The sequence below is a fragment of the Clinocottus analis genome, unplaced genomic scaffold (assembly GCF_023055335.1).
Source record: "Clinocottus analis isolate CAN_PGR_092001 unplaced genomic scaffold, fCliAna1.0.p SCAF_1, whole genome shotgun sequence".
Lineage (NCBI taxonomy): Eukaryota > Metazoa > Chordata > Actinopteri > Perciformes > Cottidae > Clinocottus > Clinocottus analis.
The window spans coordinates 3,326,235-3,350,000 of NW_027175820.1; the positions used below are offsets into that span (position 1 = coordinate 3,326,235).

The window sequence follows — 23,766 nt, forward strand, 5'->3', positions numbered from 1 at the left end:
TGAAATGAACTCCGCCCGCCCGCGTCTGTTCGGACATGAAGGAAACACCCACCGGTTTTGCTTTTTCAACCTCTGACCTGCTGTCTGTCCGTAATCCCCCCTCCCCTCCCCCGCCCTCTTCCCTCTCCCTCTCCAGGCTTTATCCCTCCCCCGCTGATCTTCGGCATGGGCATCGACTCCACCTGTCTGTTCTGGAGCTCCGTCTGCGGCGAGAAGGGCGCCTGCATGCTGTACGACAACGTGGCCTACAGGCACCTGTACGTCAGCATCGCCATCGCGCTCAAGTCGTCGGCCTTCGTCCTGTACGCCACCACGTGGCAGTGTTTGAGAAAGAACTACAGGAAATACATCAAGAACAGCGAGGGTTACCTCACGCCCACCGAACTCTTCGCCTCCAACGTGACTCTGGACAATTTGGGCAAGGAGATCACCCAGAACCCAGCCAACAGGACAAAGTTCATATACAACCTGGAGGACCAAGACATGTGTGACAACATGGAGTCTGTTTTATAGTGCCGGTCTGCACCGGGAACTGCAGACTGGAGCCGAGGCCGCTAGTGCGCTAACTGATCTGACGGGCGACGTTACCTCGGTGTGGTGTCAGTGTAGAGGAATGTTCTCAGTGAGGGTCTTATCTTCTTCTCGCCCATAGTGAACGACACAGTGACAAAAGATTCAAAGAGATGTTTCCCAAAATGCTCTCTCTCTCCGCTTTGCACTTTTTACCAAAATGCAGACGATCCGATCCATTTTGGTCAGACAGAATATGGAACTGACTTTTTTTCTTCTTTCTTCTTAATTCGACAGCAACCACGGGGAAAGAAATTAAGGAATCACATGGAATGACTTTGCAGTTAATGCATCATAGCACGAATCCACCAAGACTCCCCTGAAACACTCTCCCTTGAGTTCAACTTCATTAACAGTTCAGTTCAAATTCGATTTATTAGGAGGCCAGAACTCGTCGGGAGGCAGACATTTTGGTCGTTCGTTATCTTTATTAGACAGTTTATTTTCCTTTAGAAGGAAGTACTTCTCAGGACCAGATGCCAGATAGAAAGGATGACAGTCAGCACGGTTGTTCATCATCAGCTTATGCATACTTTAGCTTTTCGGACACACAAAGTACATGCGGTCGTAACGACTAAGCGACCCGTCTACAGACTTAGTAGCAGACTCGTGTGTTCCCTCACTCGATTGTCTCAGTTCAACAACAGCGAATCAAGAAAAAAACAGATGTGCATCGACTAAAGAGGCCCGTGTGGGCACGACCTCACGAGAGGCAGCGAAAAACCAACGAATCAGCAACAAGAAATAGAAGTACAGGATCAAATGTAATCCAGTTGATGATAATGATAATATTTAAATAAATAAAGTATCAGCCTCGTTTCCGGGCTACATCGTTAAAGCCTCCAAGTGTCAAAAGAGAGTCAAAATATAAAATAAGTAAGGACAAAATACGAACCCCAATTACACAATAACTGCATTCCTCTTTCATCTTAATGCAGGGAGCAGAAAATATATCACATTGGTACTTTTATTGTTCGATATCGCTCTAAAACGTCCCAATTTCCCAAAAGTGAACCGGACAACAATATTCGGAAGAGAAACTTTCATGTCACCTGCCGAGATCAACGGGTGGGTGTCACCATTGTGGACTCAAACGCTTGTCGCTCATATTGTTCGGATTTGAGCAAATCCTTCTCAGTAGCTTTCAATGTAATTGCCCGTTCTTGTTCTGGACGGCACTTTAGGACCTTTTGTTGAAGGTAGAGGAGCGTTGAGCGGGTACGTAACAATGATCCCTTTACTGTGTCGTAGTGCGGAGTTTTTGCTATGAATGCTGGACGAGATTCTGAGACACATTTTCTGTTTTGTTTTCATTTGATTTTTTTTATACTTCAAAACCATTTTGTCAGTCCGTACTCTGGCATTTATAGAAATGAAGTGCAACTTCCAAAAGTAAATTTAAAAAAAAAACAGAAGTCCTTCTAGATGTTTAGCTAGTGACCTAAAAAGCGACGGACCGTGTGAGAGAGAGAGAGAACGAGAGAGTTTGGAATAGCTGGACTAGAACCTGCGCCGACTCAGTTACCTGAACCTGTGACGTCTGTCTCAGTTTCACGACGATCTCTCTCCAACCGCTGATCCGACGGCGCCGCCATTTTAACGCTGAAAGGAACACTCGTGTCAACGGCGAACCGAGACCCGAAACACAGTTTGACTTGGTGGTGTAATTCGACTCCTTGGGGTCGCCGCCCCTGCAGCAGTAATGCATGGAATACACAAGCAACATTGCAAATAAGACTCTCCTGGGGGTTAAATGTACGTCGTAGCGGGGGGGCGGATAGGCTGTGGCGGGGGGGAGAAGGAGGCCTTCGCCGATATAGAATCGTGAAAAAACAGCGGCAAAGCTCACGTGAGCGCACAGACCGACCGAGTTGAGTGCGGAGGCATTTCAGTCCAAACGCGGGGAAAAAACCGAGGCACCGAGACATGACGATTGTGGTGGGCTAGCTGTCAGCAGACACAGCATAGCATGACGCACAGTGTCCAGCCAGAATTAGTTCATTTAAAAGCATGCTGGTAAATGCATGCAATGTTAAAAAATAAATATTCAGTATGTCACTAAGCTGCACAGACTCTGTGGTTTTGGTGGCCATGGTAATGGTTAAATACACGTTTAACTCCAATGGCCTCCAAATTCTATTTTAGACCATGGAGAAGCTTTATAATGCATACTGCATTGTGATGTTGACGATTTTTTTTAAATTTGTTTTTAGCAAACTTCAGCTGACTCACTCACACTGCAGTGATTGTCTAAACGCAGATCTTTTCTTTTTTTTTCTTTTGTCAAATGATAGTTTTTCTTTTCTTTTTTTCAGGAATCCTATGGGATTCTGATTTCTGACATATCCAGTTTATAACGAGAGTATATTGTTTTTCCTGGCTTACTTTGTAAGTATTTAATATGTTTTGCATCAAAAATATGGGCCTTTGTCCAGCCACGCACCGACGCAATAGATTTCATCCCTTTGATGTTTGGAGGTGGGGGTTAAAGGAGCAGTTCAACATTTTGGGAAAGGAAGCGTAGTCACTTTCTTGCCCGAGAGTTTCGACGAGAAGAACGCGTTTGTACGTCATGAATGAAGCTGGAGCCAGCAGCCGGTTGGCTTAGCTTAGCACAAAGCCTGGAAATAGGGGCAAATTGATAGCTTGGCTTTGTCCAAAATGAATGAAATCCGCCCACTGACACCTGGAACTATATATTTTTTCCCCATCTTACTGCTAAGCTAAGCTAACCAGCTGGTTGTTCTGGCTTCATGTTTACCGTACAGACATGATCACGTGATATCAATCTGTTTCTCTCGGCGAGAAAGCAAATACGCATTCCCCCCCCTCCCCAGAAAATGTCTCAACTGTACTTTAAAGTTAAAGTTCCATGATTCAGTCTCATTTTATGCTGCCGCTCATGTTTTATGAGTACATTTCTTTGCAAATGGTGGAATCCATCTTGGATCCGCTCTAGTCACAGGATGTATTTAGTTTAGCACTTCAAGGAACTCATAGTATAAGATTCAAACTATACATTGATGATGCTTCAGCATCACGAATAATAAAGAGAATATTCTATAAAATAGGGAGAAAAAAAAACAAACAGACAGTTGTCTGAGAATGTCTGCGATCAATCACCATTGGACCTACTACATCCATCACAGAGCCGCGCCCGACCAGACTAATGTCTGCTGGGTCGGGATGTGAACCAAGAGAGCATGAATACAGATCTTCAGCACAGCAGTGAGACTTAAATTCGAGCACCGATTAGGTAGTGTTTGAAACCGTCTCCACGCTTAACCCTTGACTGTCCCCGATGGAAAAGACTGGCTCCTAGCAGGACGTTCAGGACGGCCGGACATTACGCCAAGAGCTCCCATAACGGGGGGGAGGAGGGCGTTGACTAACACTGGCCACCATCTCCTCCTCAGTAACCCCCCTCCCCAACAGGTGGCGCTGTCTTTGATATCCGTAACGTCCAGTGTGTCATAGAGCTGACTCCTCTGTACATAATAGTGCCATACAAGTGCCAAAGTGACACCATAGAAGTGTTCTGTAATGTCCTGCGGAGACCTTCTGCGTCTCGCCAGGCTGGAGCTCAGAGCAGATCCTCCAGCTGTATGTAGCCTTTCTGTGATATCCCTCCACTTACTTTCACCATATCATACAAAAAGTGTCCCAAAAAAACATATTGCCTATAAAATATTGTATAATGGGTCTAGATAACAGTATTATTTAGGATGTAATAACTGTTAATATGTAGGACTTTTTCTACTAGTGAAGGTATTGTCTAATTTAGATTAATCTGTCTTTCCATCAGTGGCAAAGCTGATAACTGTTTGTTGCTTTGGTCCAAATAAAAACAACACTTTGCTTGAAAGAAGTGGCACCAATGTTGAGCTTATAGCCCGACATTGTACAGTAGACGAGGCTGGACTGTAGATGATCAGCCGCACTTCGCTGATAGCGGTCCTGCACCTGTGCCTGGATACTAAGCTCTCCTCGGAGGCCCTCCTGACGTTGTGCCATATCAACCTGTGCACTGTAACATTCAAACACTCGCAAAGAAAAAGCCAACGTGTTTCCGGGTCCGTCCAACGCGCTGGCGAGCGTGACGGCGCTTGCTTGACCTTGTATTATTCACCTGCGGCGACAGGACTGTTTTTTGCCTTGTGATGAGAAAAATAACTTTTGGAGCATAAATGTTTTGTTTTTTTTCGTTTGGGTTATTTTTTTTTTTACATTCCTATTTTTCCTCATTATTCTCTTTTGATGACCTTGCCTTGTGGTAACAGCCGGTTGACTTTTTATAGTGGATCTTCAGTGACAGAAGTATTGATGTGTGAAGAGTTTGCTGCCAAAATATGACATTTCCGGGCAAAAAACAAAACAAAAAAACTCTTGAGGTATCATTATCATTCGAGAGACATTTTGACATCAGTGGACAGTTCTCCTGTAAATAGGCCCATCATTTGTTTTTTGTTGCTATTAATTATTTCTTACGGACAGAGACTTTTTGTGTGTAAATGATGGCTGTTATATTGGAAGCAAACTCTTCATATGCAGATAGATAATCCTTTGGTTTGAGCCCTCAGGCAGGCAGCATGTTGCCTTTGATTAAAGTGAAACCATGTGCTAACCATGTTAGTGAGGGTTTTGGAGTGATGTGTTTGCTTATGCTGTGGATGGTTACCCATGTGTGGATTTCATGGCTCTATGCAGAAGACCTTTGAAAAGAAAAGGGCATTGAAATAAGAAAATATCACCTATATTTTCACAGCATCACTAAAAAGGTTTTTAGATATGCTCTATTGCTTCTTTGGAATTCTTTTTTTTTTTCTTTGGATAATATGAATTTATATTTAAAAGCTTTATGTTCTGTATATTTCTTGGAAAAAGATTACATGATTGTATGTTTATTGTAAATACATTAAATATACTATTTTTGTTTTTAATATGACATTGTCTGTCCAACAACTATCAACAAATCTATGACAATTTGAAAGTTGATTAGATCTTATTGTCACTTCGGGGCGGGGGGCGGGGAGGGGGGTCCATTGAAATATCAGTTTGAATTTTTAATATGCCAGAATCACATCAATGTTCATCCAACAAAGAAGACGGTTACACATCAAAATGGTGACTCAAAGAGTCTGCATTCATGCCAATATCTCTCTAAGACTACTTGCATCCAGCTAAATACTACCATCGGCATGTTAACATAAACATAAGGACAGTTATGCGTATGTTAAGCAGTTAAACATATTCCGGTTTGCACCATCTTACGCTAACGTTTGCTAATCAGCACTAAACACAAAGTACAGCTGAGGCTCAATTGCAGATACATGTACTTTGGTCATAATAGGAAGCATGAATATTTAGACCAAATGTGATGACATGTGGCTCCAATTCACAATGTCCCCAGAGGGTTGACACTTTGGGGACCATGAATGTCTGTACCCAATGGCACGGCCATCCATCTAATAGCTGTTTGGCTATTTCAGTCCGGGCCGAAGTGGACGACCCACCGACCGACCATCCGGGAATAAAACCAGGATAGCAGACATACCGAAGTAGCATATTTAGCCATCTGCTAACGGGGGTTTAGACCCCACAAGTGGTCACAATGTGAGGGCTTGTGAGCTAATGAACAAGCAAGAAAGCCAAAAAAGGACTCCAAAAAATATATTAAATTCTTCATTTTTATTAGTTTTTTGGGTGCAGTTTGCCGTGTGGCATGGAGATTCATGCTAGCGATAAAGGGCTGTATTCACTCGGCGTAGGGGCAGATGGGGTGAGAGGTCACATCATATTTTCTCCTCTAAACGCACTGACAGAAGAAGATAAATTCTGACATGGGTTTAATTGAAATGTGCTTGTGCTTTGCCATGATCTAATTTCCTGTCATCCGAGCCCCTGTGTTTATCCCCGGGCCTCTGCGCCGCGCCCGTCGGTGGAGATAATAACCGGGGTTATGGATTGACCGGGGGATCACCTTGTACCGCTGTTTCGGAGGAGCGATGTATGTGTTCGTGGGGGCCGGGGTCGCAAGCGTAGCTTTCATGCGAGGGCCGGGTGCTAAGAGCGCCCCTGTTTCTCGAGTGCAGATGGGGTCTCGCCGGGGCCACGGTGCAGTGAAATGGAAAGCATGCCATTCCCTGTTCCGCTTGATGCCGAGTGACTCTGAGAGGTTGTGTCATGTTCCTTGGCTATTGACTCAATGACTTGGGACTTCACCATGAAAGCCTGCACCCGTGCGGGCTCTCTGCGTGCTGACAGAGAAATGTGTCTTCCACTTGTCTTCACATTGACCCGAGGACTCCGCTGAACTGACGTGTCCGCATCCCCAAAGTCTCACCTCCTGGACCCAGAAGCGACCTTTCCGCGACCTTGCCTGTCTTTCACGCTCTGTTAGCCGTGGGTTCTGGCTGCTATCGAAACAAGTCACTGAACTTGTGGTGGTGGTCGGGGCGAGGGGGGTTCTTACTGATATACCTATGGATTACCTGTCTGTGACAGTCAACCTATTCAGCTTCCGCTACACGGTTGACATGGCTGGGAATTCAGCGCATTATTCATGGCTGTCACAGCGGGTTCGAAAGTCAAGGCACGGAGTTAAGCACAGGCCATTAGCTGGTGCAGAAATGACAGCTCAAAGAGCCAGACCTTCATGCTCTCCGGTTCATCCACAAGACAAAATCTCCATATGCCCTTCATTTGTTGAAGAGGAGGAAAAAAAAGTGTGTATCTGGACTTGCCGAGGCTACGAATAAATGATGATGTATCCCTCTTTACATTGTATGCTAAAGGGATTATTCTGCATATGTCCCTAATGTCTTGTCCCGTGACGTGGCTCCGACAGCTGACCTGATTTATTGCAAGGTTGCCCGCATTGTTAAAAAAAAAAAAAAAAAAAAACTATCTCTGACTCAGTGACAACGGCCCAATTATCCCTTTCATGCAGAAAAGGTCCATATACAAAAGAGGCTGTGAATTGCAAATCCAGCTGCTGCCTGTCCTTGCTCTCCTCTAATCTAATAATGTGATCCATCATTTCAGCGGCGACGGCTCTGCACCCGGGCTCGGAAAAGAATCCCACAGAGGATTAGTATGAAGATGTTTGCATATCCATATACGCAGTCCTGAGAGGCTGTATGGGGAAGAAGTGGAGGGGGAGAGAAATCACAAAAACATGTTAACAATAATGTGTCACTTCATGCCTTCACTAAAAGAAGGACTTTCTTGATTAGATATTTCTCCACTAAACTGTTATCGGGGGTCAGTAACCTTACAAACACGCACTCGGCATCCATTACCAGCATAGATGCCTTCAGGAAATTAAAAAGCACTGCTGTTTTAGGCAGGGGAAGAAGAAGAAAAAAACGAAAACCCTGTAAAACTCTGTGTTTCCTGCTGAGTTGTAGTGGCGCTGTTGGTTGAGGGATGGTCCCGCAGCAGAATCATCCATTACCCTGATGAGCCCGTAGCCCCTGAGCAACGACAGCACAGCCACACGATGAGCGAGACAGGCGACTGCCACGATTTGTTCCGCTAAAGCATTCATCACACTAATTACCCATGGTGCCAAGCAGCTCCTGTAGCCCGGTGAAGCTTTGGCTGCTCGTTTGGAGCCGAGGTGAGGACGGGAAAAACCTTGGGTGAGTCTAAACAGGAGGGTGTCCTCTTTTTTTTTTTTGGTCTGTCTCTCCTGCACATAATTAACTCAGCACTGCAGCAACTTGACAAATTGGAATGATGAATCTGGCCTCTATGAATAGATACAAATACACGATCAATCAAAAGAAATGCCGGACGGTGTTCTCAGTCGGAGGAAATGTGCCGCTGTGAAGGACAAAAGAAGTGTCTTTGCTTTGAATGGCATTCGGCCTGTAGAAAAGTAAGAGAAGGAGGGCTTGTGTCTTTGTTGGGCTTTTGCCTTCAGAGATGATAAAGACGCAAGTCAGTGCTAAGAGGGTAGTGCAGAGAAAAGTGGCTGGAAAATCGCACTGTTTCATCCTATAAATGCCAAATTAAAATCATTATATTGCAATCATCCGCGCATAATGCCTGTTTTAAAGGACTATGCAACCTGCATGTCTGCAACTGTTTCCCAAAATGCAAAGGGACACTCTCAGAGTCTCACTGGATTACAGTCATTCATGCTACCTGACCTTGAAAAGCACCAAGAAAAACGTGTTTGTTTTTTTAAGCTTCAGTTTCTTTTAGACACGCCTCCAACTGTCCATGTCGCTTTTGGCTTCCTGGCCTTCACACAGCTGTTGGAACCAATATAACATCCTGTACATCGCAACACAATCGTCACAAGACCTCTCAGCAGTGGCCACACACCAACAGATCACGGAAACTGGAAGCACCAAATCACTCCTCGCTGTCACACCTTGAGAATTTCACCCAATTATATTATTTTACACTATAGTAAATGCTCCCAATACTCATTGGAATGGAAAGTTTGTAATTTGTATTATCCTATCTATCTATCCTGCCTGAGTCTGTCTTTTGAAGTGGTGCCACTTAGCTACTAAGCTAAGCTAAGCAACTTAACTACTTAGGTTTGTCAACAGTTCATCCACATCCACAGCAATTTAAGCTAGAGAGCTATGGCTAGCTTGAAATTTAAGCTGATACTAGTACACGTATGCAATTATCAACTTAGTGGTATCAAATTTTATAAGGTAATATGGACAATCATGAATGGATAGAAAAGAAAAACAAATGAAGCCTGCCGTGTGAAATGCAAATTTGGTTGGTGCCTCTACTTTTAAATTGGTTAATGTCCATATCAGTCATTTTAAAAGCACAATAGAAGACACACCACTGAACAACCACTATGTTGAAATATCCAGTTTTCTAGATATCAACACACTTTCTCTCCAGTTTATAATGTTTGTATTCCTGAACGCATTGTGTCAATGTTAACATGAATGTAATATTTAAAGTGCTGATGCTGCTTCATTAGAGACAGAAAGCGACAACAGTCTGCCAATTAAAAAATAAAGTCTGTATTTTATTTCATTGTGGACATTGTGTCTCAGTTCAGAGTTGAGTTGTTTTAATTTGATAATTTACTCAGCGATGTGGGTTCATCTTGTGCCAGATAATGAGTGCTGGTCTCAGTGAGGTCAAAGGTTAAGTAGGGCTTTGTACAAGTCCTAATGAGGATTCCTGCACTTCGCCAGGATGTCTCCGTTTACAACTGAGAGGGCCGTTAGCATCGTGTTCATATGGGACACTGACCTAAAGCGTGATGGGCCTCTTAAGCACGTAATTCCCCTCCTGGTTAATAGTGCAGCGGGCCAGAGTAGTCAGAGGTCAACCGCCTGGGGTTCAGAGAAGGTTCAGCGGTCACAGGTAAAGTGCTGGCTGAGGTGCACTAATCTAGTTGACAGGTTATAGATGTTGATGGCTGCAAGGTCAACTGTAAGGAGACTTCCCTGCTCTCTTAAGCACCCGTTGTCAGATTTTTCAACGCGAGAAGATGGCAGTCTCTTACAAGTTAAACACAAACATCTCGAATTTCAAATGACATTTTGTTTAGCGTCACTTCTCTATATACATAAAACACTATCTTCATAGTAGTAGTTGATTTAAACATGCTCTTTTTTTAAAAACAATTCCACGCACATCTATTGCCTCCTCTCAACATGGCGATGGCTTGCAGTTTTAACGTGTGCAGCTAACAGCTAAGAGAGCAAAAAACAGCCGGCGTATAGTCGGTGTATGAATGAGCGGAGTGCCTAGCGGCAACCATAGGCCAGCCGGTGCTAGCCACATGCACGCTCAATGCACTAGTATAAGCAACCTGCAGTCAGCCCGGCCATGTCAACAGAGCACGGAGAAACTTGGATTACAACACACGGGGAGAGTGACTTTGTTGTTTGCTGCATTATTAATGCTCTGAATGTCTTATACAGATAAAGGACTTTTAATCATTATCAAACTTTAACATAATAAAACATGAATGTCTTTGAAACAAAACTAAAGCTTTCAGAATTAGATGTAATCTCAAAGCCTCTACTTAGCCAACGCACGCTGGTGTTTTCACTTACGTCGACTGGATTAGGCCTCCCTCGGGATGGCGTGGGCGGGTACAAACTCCAGCAGCTGATTGACATCTCCCTCACTCTCCTGTATGTTTTGATGAAACTGTTGAGGCTTGGTCCCGTTACGTAAGACATGTACCTGCACTCAGCTTCGAGAAAAGGCTCACAGACTGTAAACAGTGAATGAGAACGCCTGGTGGTGGGATAATGTACTAAATATACCCCCGATATCGAGTTTGAGAAATTCCTTGTTCCTGCTTCCGCTTGGTCAACATTGAACAAAGGTGAATTCTGACCTGTAAATTATTATAATGCATTGCACCAAAACAGGAAATGCTCATTTGAATTTGGGTTGAAAAGAAGAAAAATGTACGTTCGTACGAACCCTAACCTCACGATGCATAAAGTCAAATATGTATTATACATGTCGGTGTGATTTTGGATTCTGGTGTTGCACCGGATATATTCACCTTTTTGGTGTCCATTTTGTGTCCATATCAGACATCTTGCGGGAGAAGAAGACAACAGGTGATGCATGCATTTTAAGATCCGCCGCCTACTAGCTTTCTCTCGCTCACTCGTGCATCGCACCTTTTGTCCTGTTTTTGGTTTTATCATAGTTATCGTTTAACACCATACAACACACTCAAGCCTATTCTCACATCCACTGACAAGCACCGCAATCAACAACCATTGCGCGTTAGTATTTTGTTTGATCGTCTTATGCAATCATGCAGTTTCCTCTACGTTGTTGTTGTCTACATGCCGAGTTGTGACTTGCTGTAACGCTAGTAGAAGATGCTGCCAGAGGCTATGAGAGCGGCTACAGTGTACTTTTAGATCACAACTGTTTATCTCATTAACATAATGAGATTACACTACACCTATTGACTTTAAATGCCAAGAATACTAACGCATTTCCCAATAAAACTTTCTTTTTTCTTGACCATCCTGTATGTGTGCGTGTTTTTCCCATTTGAGTTTCCTCCTGAGGACGGGCACAGAGGCTGTCATTTCCCCATTCCCATCTTGCCCGACTGTTACACACTGGGCGGATCCAACAGATAACCATCTGGTGCCATTGGTTGGTGAGAAGGGGGGTAAAGAGCTTAGCGGGGAGCCGTAATACGACGATATGTTTACATGGCCACCTTGAAGCCTATAAAAGAATGCTGCAGATCTCAGAGCAGCAAGCCAGCAGCTGCCTCCCACTGTGCCGTAAACAGTCACATCCTGGTGGTTTTACACACACAGCAGGTCTCTCTTGGCCATACTTTCCCTCAACTTGTCTCCAATTAGCTAGCTTTCAGCTCCCCATGTGTGATAAGGCTTAAATAGCAATAGATCACCCAAAGCAGGGTTTTCATCTTCAAACTCCCAAATCTGTCATTAATGTTAGCTGGACTTGCCTCTCAAGAGTTCAGGGAATTAAACGGGGAGGAATGCATCATCGCCCATCCAGCGTGGTAAACACTTTAGCCTTGACCTTCCACTGTTGATTGGTCTTGGACGTCAGCCATGTGTTTTGTTAGCAGAGCAGAGCTTGTTTTTGTGTGTGTGAGCAGTCACTGGATGACTGCAGAGCTGGCCGTCTGGAAGAACGTGACGGCGCACTGGGCCTCGGGACTCATGGAGCATGAGTCAGCAGTGAAATGGCCGCGCAGACATTTTCACATGGCGATGACTGGCTTCCAAGAGCCTCTGCGAACATCAAGATAATTGAATCTGTGAAAACCCACGGAATACAATAAGTAAATGGACAAGAATCAGTCTTGGTGTTGGAAGCACAACATGGGCTAAAAGTAGTGGAGACACAGATGGCATGGGACTAGATAATATATGACATTAGTGCAAAAAAAATTGTCGAATTTCTATGTGCAATCGTGCACTGACTTTCTTTTGGTCTTTGGGGCATGCAGTGAATTTGGCTAATATCACAATGGCTTGGAGGAGAAGTGTTTTTTTTCCAGTTAAAATGGTAAGTATGGAAGATTGGTGTAATACATAACATTGTAATTTACAAAAACAATACTCCTTTCCACCAACACATTGTGAAATGTGATCTTCCACATGCAAATTTAAAAGTGGCCTATGTTCTGATTAAATGCTTGAAAATGAAAATATTAATAAAATGTGTCTTAATTGACATGTCAATATGCCAATGTGCATGTACTGCCACAGACACGGGAGAGGAGCAGTGAACATGATTTCCACATGCACGCTTGAAAAAACACGGGTGTTGCATTAGAAAAGCCACGCAAGTCAAGTGCATCCTGGAGTAAAAAGGTAATTTCCTGTGTAATTTGCTCATGACACTAGGTGGCATCAAATTACTACATTTAAGATCTGCTGCCTCTGTGTGAGGCTCATAAAGCGTGAGCTAAAACTATGTCATCTGGTTCAATATTCTCCATGTATATACACATACATATATTTGACCAAATCACTGCATACATCTAAATACAGCAGGTACCAGTGCACATTACACAGAAAGCGATAGGATGAGGGAAGACGACTGGAAAAAAGAAAAGAAAAAAAGAGCGGGGGAAAAAAAGGGAAGCTGGGAACTCGCAACACACTCCGCCATGGAGCATCAACAGAAATCCAACCAGAATCTCCTCGCGTCGGCCCCGCCCCCGAGCGCCGACGTCACCGAGTCACAGCCCGTGACGCGCGGACGCACCACTCTCTTCCTCCGTCCCGGGAGCAAAGCATCATCAAAATCATCAAACCATCGCCCCGCGTCTCTCTCTCTCCTCCTCCGCCGTCTTTTTTTTTTAAATGTAACTTCTGACTGATCGGCAGAGGAAGGGAGCGTCTGGGAAGCCTGGTCCGCGCGATGACGGCTCTGCTCGGTTATCTTGTCTAAAGCTGGACACACTGGACAGAAAAGATCAGATTATCTACACATTTATATTTTGGGGGATAACATTACAGTCCTCCGTGGATTCCGGCTCTGTGTTGTCCGTCTTCATTTTCCCCGCTGTGGATGTTACAGTGCATTATCTCGGTCTGAATGAAGCTTTTCTTTTTTTCGGATCTCCCCGGCGCCGAAGCTGTTTCTGGGTGACTGCGGGCTCTTTACTTGTGAAGTCGCGCGTTATAATCACATTGCCGTTATCTTATGAGCTCCATTCATTTGGTTTCAGGCGTCACTTGTATTTAATTTTGTCAAACAATGCCGCGGGTTTCTTGAACGCGTGTTAGCAATTGGCGAGGACAAATACTGCGCGTTCGTTATAGCGTTAAAAAAAAAAGAGGAAAGTTGGGCGCCCCGAAAAGTTTTTTTGGAGACTGTCGACATGGCTATGGTGGCATGGAGAAACACCGAGGGCGTCGGGGACGCGCAGGGGACCCTCTCCTCCCCGGTCGCATCTCTGTCTCTGCCCGCGGAACTGACGGGACACATGAACCCGGTGTCCTCTCTGGAAATACCCCCGACAGCAGCAGCGGCGGCGGCGGCGGCGGCACACCAGGGCGCACCGCCGCCAAACTCCTCCGGCACCGCCGCCGCGACCGCCAACAATAACAACAACACCTCCTCGTCCTCCTCCTCTTCCTCGTCCATGGACAAGCAGCAGAGCCAGCACATCGAGTGCATCGTGTGCGGGGACAAGTCCAGCGGGAAGCACTACGGACAGTTCACGTGCGAGGGATGTAAGAGCTTCTTCAAACGCAGCGTCAGGAGGAACCTGTCCTACACCTGCAGGGCCAACAGGAACTGTCCCGTTGACCAGCACCACCGCAACCAGTGCCAGTACTGTCGCCTCAAGAAATGCCTCAAAGTCGGCATGAGGAGGGAAGGTACGGCCTGGCGTCCTCCTGTTGTTGCTCTCGGTATTATCACATCGTATTATCCAGCACCACACGGGTTTGGGACACTGGTTCCCTTTTCACTGAATGCATTTGTAGCGAGATAATGTATCTTGACCACACGGCTGTGAACTGATATAAATGTCGTGCATTGCTACATATGTGTGTAGGCTAGCTAATGTCTACACAGGTCATTCTTGGGCACAGTTGTGTTGCCTTTGTCTTCTCAGTGACACTAGAGAAATATATTTATTTATATATATATATTCATTCATACATATTTCTCCGCTCATACTAGTCATATATTTCTCTCAGGCAGGCTACTCGTCTCCATGCTAGCCTTCGTTTATAGCCTGCTGTGACGTTGCAGAGATTAATGTTAACGTTAACCTAGCATCTCGTAGCATGGCTATTGTTGCTGCTCGCTCGCGTTACGTCCGTCCCATGGAGCCATTGTGTGGCTCGGGCGCACCGAGGCGGCTTCGCGGGTTACATTCATTCAATTTGACAGTAATTTGGCTACATTTTGGTAACGTTTTAGGTTGGGGTTTTTTGTGTTTTTTTCGTTTTATTTATAGCTTTAGAGTGCGTGTTGTTCTTGCTAGATTATGTGTGGACTGAGCGCGCTCGCGGGCGCGCGCGTGCACTCTTGTTTAATATAATCTATGCTGGTCGTACAGGCCCAACAGCCTGTGTAGCCATATTGCTGCTTTTTTTTTACCCCAACAAAAATAAATGAAGGGCATTCGACATTTTTTTTAGAACAGTTTTATTGTGATTAAAACATTTAAAAAAAAGTTTAATACAGTACACACATTAAGGAGGAATATAAAAAAGAGGCCCCACGTACAGTGGGAGGCTGACTGTCGAAGTGGGTTCAGACGAAGTAACTCGCTAGAAAGTAACGTTGAGGTATAATTCATATAGAGGGATGTGAGTTTTAGGCGAATGTGAGACACTTTGGGCCATTTTGGCAAATAAACCCGTTTGAGGTGCCGACGACGACTCGCAAACAAGAAACTCTCGCGCGACATTATCTGCAGGTTCGTTGCCTAGAAATATAGGCTCGATGAGCAGCGAGCTGAATGTGACTTTTCTTTCCAGTAGTAGTCCAAAACACGTATTCGTGTTCATTTGTGAGCAGCTAGTCCAGCACATTGACCATATACATCCATTATAACAACCACGAGACTGATTGTGTTTATAACGTGTGCTATTGTTTGTTTCTTTTCATGAAAATGTCATCTGTCGCCTTCTAGCTTGATTTGACATTTCTGCTGTCTTCTTCTTCTTCTTCTTCTTCCTCTTCCTCTTCTTCTTCTTCTTCATCTTGTCTTTGCAGCTGTCCAGAGGGGCAGACTTCCCACCCAGTCTTATCACGGCCAGTTTGCGCTGACAAACGGAGACCCTTTGCAGTGTCATTCCTATCTCTCGGGGTACATCTCTCTGCTGCTGCGGGCGGAGCCCTACCCGACCTCCAGGTTCGGCTCCCAGTGCCTGCAGGGCAACAACCTCATGGGCATCGAGAACATCTGCGAGCTGGCGGCCCGGATGCTGTTCAGCGCCGTGGAGTGGGCCCGCAACATCCCTTTCTTCCCGGACCTGCAGGTGACGGACCAGGTGGCCCTGCTGCGTCTCACGTGGAGCGAACTGTTCGTCCTGAACGCCGCGCAGTGCTCCATGCCCGTGCACGTCGCGCCGCTGCTCGCCGCCGCGGGCCTCCACGCCTCCCCGATGTCCGCGGACCGGGTGGTGGCCTTCATGGACCACATCCGGGTCTTCCAGGAGCAGGTGGAGAAGCTCAAGGTGCTTCACGTGGATTCGGCGGAGTACAGCTGCATCAAGGCCATCGTTCTGTTCACCACAGGTACGAACACGGTCGCCCGGATAGTTTGAAGCAAAAGCCCTCCATCTTTGTTACGGGGAAATGTTACAGGGGTGTGCGGGCAGTGGTTTTCGCACGATATCCAACAAGTATGAATACAACAATTGTGTGTGTGTGTGTGTGTGTGTGTGTGTGTGTGTGTGTGTGTGTATTATATATACATATATATATTATATATATATATAATATATATATATATACATATATAATATATATATATATATAATATATATATATACATATATATATACACACACACACATATATGTGTATATATATAATATATTTATATATATATATATATATATATATACATATATATATATATATTTATACACACACACACACAAATACGTCCAAATTATCCTGCAGAATCAGAATTAAAAATGGCTCTATTATTTAGATTTTTTTCATAAAAAAGTGTCTTATTGGAATAGCCATGAATTAGGCGAAATATTCATATAGGCTAATATAAATTTGATAACGACGACATCTGAACATCTGGTGTAGTAGGAATCCTCTAAATATACTTTCACACAAATTGTTCGTTTTCTCAGAAAATCATGGACGCCCCGTTTCAGAGCACTAATTTCATCTTTATTGTTGTGACATGCACAAAAATATTAATTGAATACGTTGGGATCAAGTTTATGTTCCGTATATTAAGGGTTGACTTCTGTTTTTTTTCTCATTTAGTGTAAAAAAAATATTTAAAAAAGTTTAGATGCACACCATTTTCTATTTTGTTTTTCTGCAATTTTTTTTTAATCAGAACTCTGAGCTCCACCGTTATGAAGCCAAAAGAGAAAGAAAGAAAAACATTTTTTCATCATATAATTTATTGGCTAGTGACCAGAATGACCTATGACCTCATACAGTTTGCCAGCCCTTAAAGGAACAGAGTTAAGTTCATCAGTATCATGAAGGTAATTATTATTATTATTATTTTAATATTATTTAAAAAGCTGGAAGTGACTTTTTGTAGGTTTACAAACTGCATCTAATCCCTGCAGCCCTTGAGAAATATAACACTTTGAATGAATCACACAGTAGCCTTTAATATGCAAATAAAAAACAGGGTGTTTTACCATTTGATAGCATTGTAACTGCATGTCTGTGAGCTAACATTTTAACATAAGCTAACATTTTATTCCATTGTTGCCTCACATAAAATATGCATCAGCAATCAAATAGACTGTTTTATCTTATTGACGAGTTTTTTTTATTATTTCCAATATAAAGCATTCAAATTAACGGAAGTTAATTTGAAGGCTTTAAATTTCGCATTAAATTATTTATCAAATAATGAATGAAAAATAATAGAGGAAGGAGAAAAAAAAATCCTTGCAACCTCTTCAAACATGAATTACGAAATCATAAATGTAAATAGATGACTTTATTTGTATTATTGTTTTTAAATGGTCAGCATGGATTTGCTTTACAGCTACTAAATGACCTGGAAAGCTAAGGATTTTGGAGGCTTGTAATAACAGTCTAATGGTGATTTGATGGCAGGGTCATTAGCAGTATCAAAAGGATGAGTAGCAGCCGAGTTATAAAAAAAAAAAGGTCTCCTGTGTCGGTCTATTTTCGTCCCTATGAGCACATCTGAACACGTGCCTTTAAACTGGGACACAGAAACCCTTCTTTAACCCCTGCTGCCATCCGGCCTGCAGCAGTACAGTACAAGCAGAGGGCTCTGCTGTGTGTAGAAAACACCGCATGCGCTCCGATACATATTGATATACGCTTTCCTTAGTTCATGTTCTGAACGTCATTTTGTTTTATTTTTTAATTGGACAGGAGCAATAACGCCATCTTTCATCCCTGACGGCACAAGGCTGATGGGATAACAATTAATCTCGATGACGGACAACTTGTGTTTAATTGACTCCGAGCTGCTGTGTTGTTTTTTTTACCCCAGCAGATTTGACGGATATTTGGGTACGTCGTGCGTACCTGCCGTCCTGACCTTTTACCATCTCGCCCAGATTTACTCTGATCTGCCACTGCGATAATAAACTAGTTCAAGCCGGCTACAAAAAGCTCAATTGTCTGCAATCTTGCCCGTTCCTTTAATACCTTGATGTAGTGAGTAAATATTATAAGCGAAACATTATCTTTTTTTTTTTGCCTCGTGATGGTCACAGTCGACCACCACTCATTCTTCTTCGCCACGTCGCTTCGTGTTGTAGTCTAATACTAACATACTAACAAAGTTGGCAAAATACCAGCATAGTTGAACCATTTAGCATTTCGTACCGCTTATTCTCCTCGCCTGTTTTTTTGTTAAGTTCCTTCTATTAATGAATCATTTCTTTGGTCTCCACTCTCCGTCTAGATGCCTGTGGTCTGTCGGACGTGGCGCACGTGGAGGGTCTGCAGGAGAAATCCCAGTGTGCTTTAGAGGAGTACGTGAGGAGCCAGTATCCCAACCAGCCGAACAGGTTTGGAAAGCTGCTGCTCCGCTTGCCTTCCCTCCGCACCGTCTCTTCCTCTGTCATAGAGCAGCTCTTCTTCATCCGCCTGGTGGGGAAAACGCCCATAGAAACTCTGATCAGGGACATGCTGCTGTCCGGGAGCAGCTTCAACTGGCCGTACATGCCCATTCAATAGAGGAGAGGGGCTGCGGCGGCGCTAAGGTCAGGAAAAGGTCCCACACCTCAGATCAAGTCATTCCGGTGCGACGTGAAATCGCTTGTTTTGCTTGGAACAAGGGGAGAGAGAGAGAGAAAAAAAAAACTGCCAGTGGATTGAGATAATTGCAGGTAATTCAAACGTTAGAAAAATATCTGAATTCATAATTTTCTTATACTACGGACCAACTGCCATTTCCCCCCGAGGAGTTCTCTGTCTTAACGCTGCATTGTGTCCCTGTGTGAATCCTGCAATGAATTAACCTTTTTTTGCTGATGTTAAACGATTTGTCCCCCACTGGCAGAATTTTTTTTTTTTTTTTTTTTTTTACTTGTTCAAGGAGAAACAACTTTTCATTGGATAAAAAAATGACTGGTTATGACAGACTTTTTTTTTTTCTCGCAACGTGGAGGCCACTCACAGTCTATGGTTTTGGGATAACAAACAATATTTATTGGACCCTGTGTGTATATTTATCGTGCTTGTAAATTATGTTTTTGCTCCTTTTTAAAAAAAAAAAATGTTTTCCGCATTTTTGCCCCAGCCAGTGAGAAAACGGCAGGGATTGTTTTGTGTTGATCTGTTGTCCTTTTTTTGTAGTTTTTTTTTGTGTTTGTTTTCATACCTTCCAGACATGGCACTTTGAACATTTCAGAAAGAGTTAACGCAGACATTTAAAGCCCAATGTCAACTGACTTTAACCTATATTTGCTCAACTGTGTACAGACCGAACGGTGAGATTAATGCTCTGTTTTAGTTACTTTGGAGTCTGTTCGCATTGTCGACGTACAAAGAACACAAAGACAAAGAGCGAAGAAACATTTGGAAAATGCACTTCTCGTGATCAGTGTTAGGCTGCGCCAAGTAATGCTTTACTCCCTATATAGTAATATCATTACTTTATTACATTATCCTTACATATTTTAGTTAATATTGCCCTGCAGATTTTATTATTTCCACAATGTTTAATGCCTACTCTTTTTACCCTCTAAAAACTATTTTTAAAAGCAGTTTTATCCCGTTTATTTCTCATGCAGTTTGGGAATGTTGCCATTTCTCATCGTAAGAGATGACGACAAGAAGCTGAACGTGAGCTGTACACGTTAACCCGACATTTTCATATTTAGAGGGGCCAAAAGGGGGTTAAAATCATATCGTAAACTTGTTTCAAGGGAAAGTAATGGTGTTACTTTACTGGGTTAACGATAAATGCATTACAAGAAGTCACTAAATGAAAAGCGAGTCATTAATGTTGCCGGTTCTCCTTCACCTGACTGTCTCAGAGAGATTTTTAAGAGCACCGGAGCGGCGTATACTGTAACGACAGCCTCTTAGCGGGATACACAAACTTTACACAAGTTCCCAGCTCAATTAACAAATCTATTTCCTTGACATTCATATGAGCCCATGCCACTTACAGGCACAATAAACCACTGCAGGGTATTGCTGAACAGAAAGTGTGAGTGAATGTGTGTGCATGCGTCTGTGAGTGTGTGTGTGTGTGTGTGTGTATTTGTATTTTCTTCTTTGACAACCACTCTGATGTACTGTGAAAGCATATTGGTTAACATATTGGTACCGTATTAAATTATAACTCAAGATTTATAAATAAAGTGTATTTGGTTTATTTTGCCATTCCAATTCTATACGTTGTTTCTGACTGTGTGTGTTAGTACGATCTGGAGCCTCTGACCGCCACAATGTCACTCACGGACATTTACATCACACGAGCTGCTTCCTCTGGACAGGCCTGTACGACTTTACAATGTTCCATTGCAGACCTGCAATTTGATGTCTCCACAGTCATGCTCCAGGGGCTTTTTGATCGGCTATGAAACATATTTCAAAAACGCACACCTTTGACCCTGCATGCCAGATGTATTTACATTTATCTGTTTATTTGCAAGCAGACGCTCACTCTTTTAACATCCATGGGACCAAATTGATTCTTTTGCATATTAAAATACAATTTAAAATGTTGAAAAAAAGAAGAAAATCGATAAATATGTTCTTATAGGGAGTAACCCACAAATAAACAAACAGTAGGAAACTATATATGTTTTATACAGACCAAAATGTGTTTTCTGCTCAGTTAAACCAGCATGCTTGTCCCTAGTTAACACCTCTTAACAAACAGGGGTCTCTTTTTGTCTTGTTATCAAGCTTATAGCGTTCATTCATAAAGGTGGTTTAAACTCGTCATAAGACAAGAGAGCAGAATGAAACCCGGAATGATAATCATTTCTGTGTTGCCAGATTGGGGAGGACAGAGAGGATTAAAGCAGCTTCTTTGCTTCTTAGCGGACAGAGAGCTAATGAGGGGCCCCCGAGTGCTCTGTCACAACAGTTTACCCTGAGGAGGATGAAGCTGGGCGCTCCACGGCCCCTGGGTGTTCTGGGCCATGGGGCCAACGTAAAACAATGGAGCGTTTTCCCACACACGTATATACGCAGGGTCCGAGACAAGAAAATGCCAAGGAGTATGTCGGGGAGCGGCGGAGGAGGGAGAGCGTGTTGCTCCTCTTGAGCAGCAGAAAAGTGCAGCAGCGTTTCTCAAATGGAGTTCCGCTTTCCTCCGCGCACGTATCGCGTAGTCGGTCCGTGTCGTCCGCAAGGGAGCGCCTGGTGTCTGCGCGCGCAGCAAGGGTTCGCACTCAGCCAATCAGCTTTCAGGAAGGAAACGCGCCGCCAATCAGATCGCGTTTGAGATTCTTTTTATTTATTTATTTATTTCTTGCTCATCGTTCTTTATTGTGTCAAGTGGAGACGAACTCTTCAATCGAGAGGCGAGTGGTCAAGTAATAAAATACACTTAAGCAATGAAATGTTTATCCCCTCAAAATAAATAAGTAATTATATATATATATATATATATATATATATATATATATATATATATATATATATATATATATATATATAGACATCTCTCTCTCTCTCTCGCTCTCTCTCTCTCTCTCTCTCTCTCTCTCTCTCTCTCTATATATATATATATATATATATATATAATTATTATTATAATTAATTAATAAGCATATTTTATAATATATATAATATTGTATAATGGTGAAACAAATATTTTTGCTGAACTATTTTCCGAGCAATACATGACACAAGGTTTAATGTATAAAGTTAGTGTATCGTGAGTGTTTCTTCTTCCGTGTTATATAAGCAGAAACCACTCCTGAAGTTTTAGCATTTTACAGCAAAAACACAATGCAATATAATTATGGCAACGACAACTGCATTTTAATAAACAAGAACCGTTTCATTGCTGGGACGTGGCTGCTGTCCTGTCGTTCATGTGTGAGGTGAATAACTGGCTCTTGTAACATTTATCACTCGTACGTATATTTTTAAATGTTTAGAAACAACTTTAAATGAAACGCAATGGCCATTATATAAATCCAGGAGGTTTTAGATCAATTTTGATCGAAGTTAAATGGGGGTTACCTCTTTTTATTAACTTCATCTTTGCCTTTTGTGGAGCGAAGATGCAGTTTCGCAGACTTGAAAATACTTAACGTCGTTATGTTGTAGTTCAATCCACATCGTCATTTATTATTTGTATTTATGTATTTTTTTTCATCGTCTTTCACTATTTTTCTGAAGGTGAGCGGCTCACTGTGGGCACGTGCGTGTTCATATGTCTAATAGGAAACATACAACGTGAAAAAAAAAGCCCTGGCAATCATTTTAGAGCTCAGAAATAAAGTGTTTGTGTTATTGTTCGACCAAGAGTTGTGGCTGTAATGAGGCATTATAGGCTAAATATACTCAGATATAAGTAACATATCTTATCGATAATACATAAGTTTTATTAAATTCAATGATTATAATATAACTATATGTATTGATACGAATGCTACACTATTGCTTCGATACATCAAATTAATTTTACTCCAGATTTCCCTGAAAACCATCCGATACACTTCATTCCTCGTTCAGCTGCTGTTTAAAGTCCAAAAAGACAACTTTTCTTTTGAATTTTTTTTTTCTCATTGTTTTTGAGCGATTTTTTTTCTTCTCTTTTTTTGGTCTTAAGTTTCGATTTTTAAAAGCAAGTCTGAATGAAAGAAAAACAATTATTTAATTTCCATTATATATATATATATATATATATATATATATATATATATATATATATATATATATATATATACACACACACACACACATATATACATACATATATACATATATACACACACATGTGTTGAGTTACTGATTATATAAAACAAAATAAAACAAAGCGCAGCTTTAGTTTCAAAGTGGGGAAAACAACAAGCCAATGAAAATGATAATACATAATACATTCACCGGAAATTCAGATAGTATTTAGAAGAAGTAAAAGTATGTTCTTACTTCATGGTATTTATTCTCCATAAATCCTTTGATCGTTCTATTTATTTATTTATTACAGTGGAATTGCACACTTTTTTTTAAAAATGTGTCTGCGTGTCTTTCATTTACGATCCTGGACCTCTTCACATGTATATATTCATGTATTGATTGATTTATGTGATGCCTTACTCTCAATACTCATCGACTTCTCATGTTTTTCGCTGGTATTGCGTTGCATGAGGTTGTGACGCGTCGCCGCGCTGAACTTTGTCCTGTTGGGGAATTAGTTGCCTGCATGACGGAAGCTACACATGAGCCAACCCCCTTTAATCATATCTATTTCAGACTGGAGCTAAACAACCAGAATCCTCTTTCCTCAGACACACATCAAGTTATTTTCTCCTTCGTCCTCAAACCCTCCTTGCCCTCCTCACCCTCACCTCTACGTCATCGACTCGACACAAAACAACC

At 42.6% G+C, this 23,766-nt stretch overlaps 2 protein-coding genes across 2 annotated transcripts in view; both read left to right on the top strand.

Moving 5' to 3' along the window:
- LOC137785580 (solute carrier organic anion transporter family member 3A1-like) overlaps positions 1-5,438 on the top strand; it is a 29,252-nt gene extending 23,814 nt beyond the window's left edge. Inside the window, exon 10 of the mRNA XM_068576945.1 lies at positions 137-5,438. Within this exon, the coding sequence (XP_068433046.1) occupies positions 137-513 (377 nt within the window). The 3' untranslated portion in view covers positions 514-5,438. The remainder of the gene's footprint in view (positions 1-136) is intronic.
- A 7,976-nt stretch (positions 5,439-13,414) lies between these two features.
- LOC137785586 (COUP transcription factor 2-like) lies at positions 13,415-20,545 on the top strand. The gene is made up of 3 exons (XM_068576956.1): positions 13,415-14,420; positions 15,772-16,296; positions 18,656-20,545. The coding sequence occupies exons 1-3, from the start codon at positions 13,919-13,921 to the stop codon at positions 18,928-18,930; spliced, it is 1,302 nt and encodes a 433-aa protein (XP_068433057.1). The 5' UTR covers positions 13,415-13,918; the 3' UTR covers positions 18,931-20,545.
- The last annotated feature ends 3,221 nt before the right edge of the window (positions 20,546-23,766 follow it).

Coding starts and splice junctions, on each gene's coding strand:
- LOC137785586 (XM_068576956.1), top strand. CDS start 13,919: ATGGCTATGGTGGCATGGAGAAACACCGAGGGCGTCGGGGACGCGCAG. Junction 14,421..15,771: donor AGTCGGCATGAGGAGGGAAG/GTACGGCCTGGC, acceptor TTGTCTTTGCAG/CTGTCCAGAGGGGCAGACTT. Junction 16,297..18,655: donor CATCGTTCTGTTCACCACAG/GTACGAACACGG, acceptor CTCTCCGTCTAG/ATGCCTGTGGTCTGTCGGAC.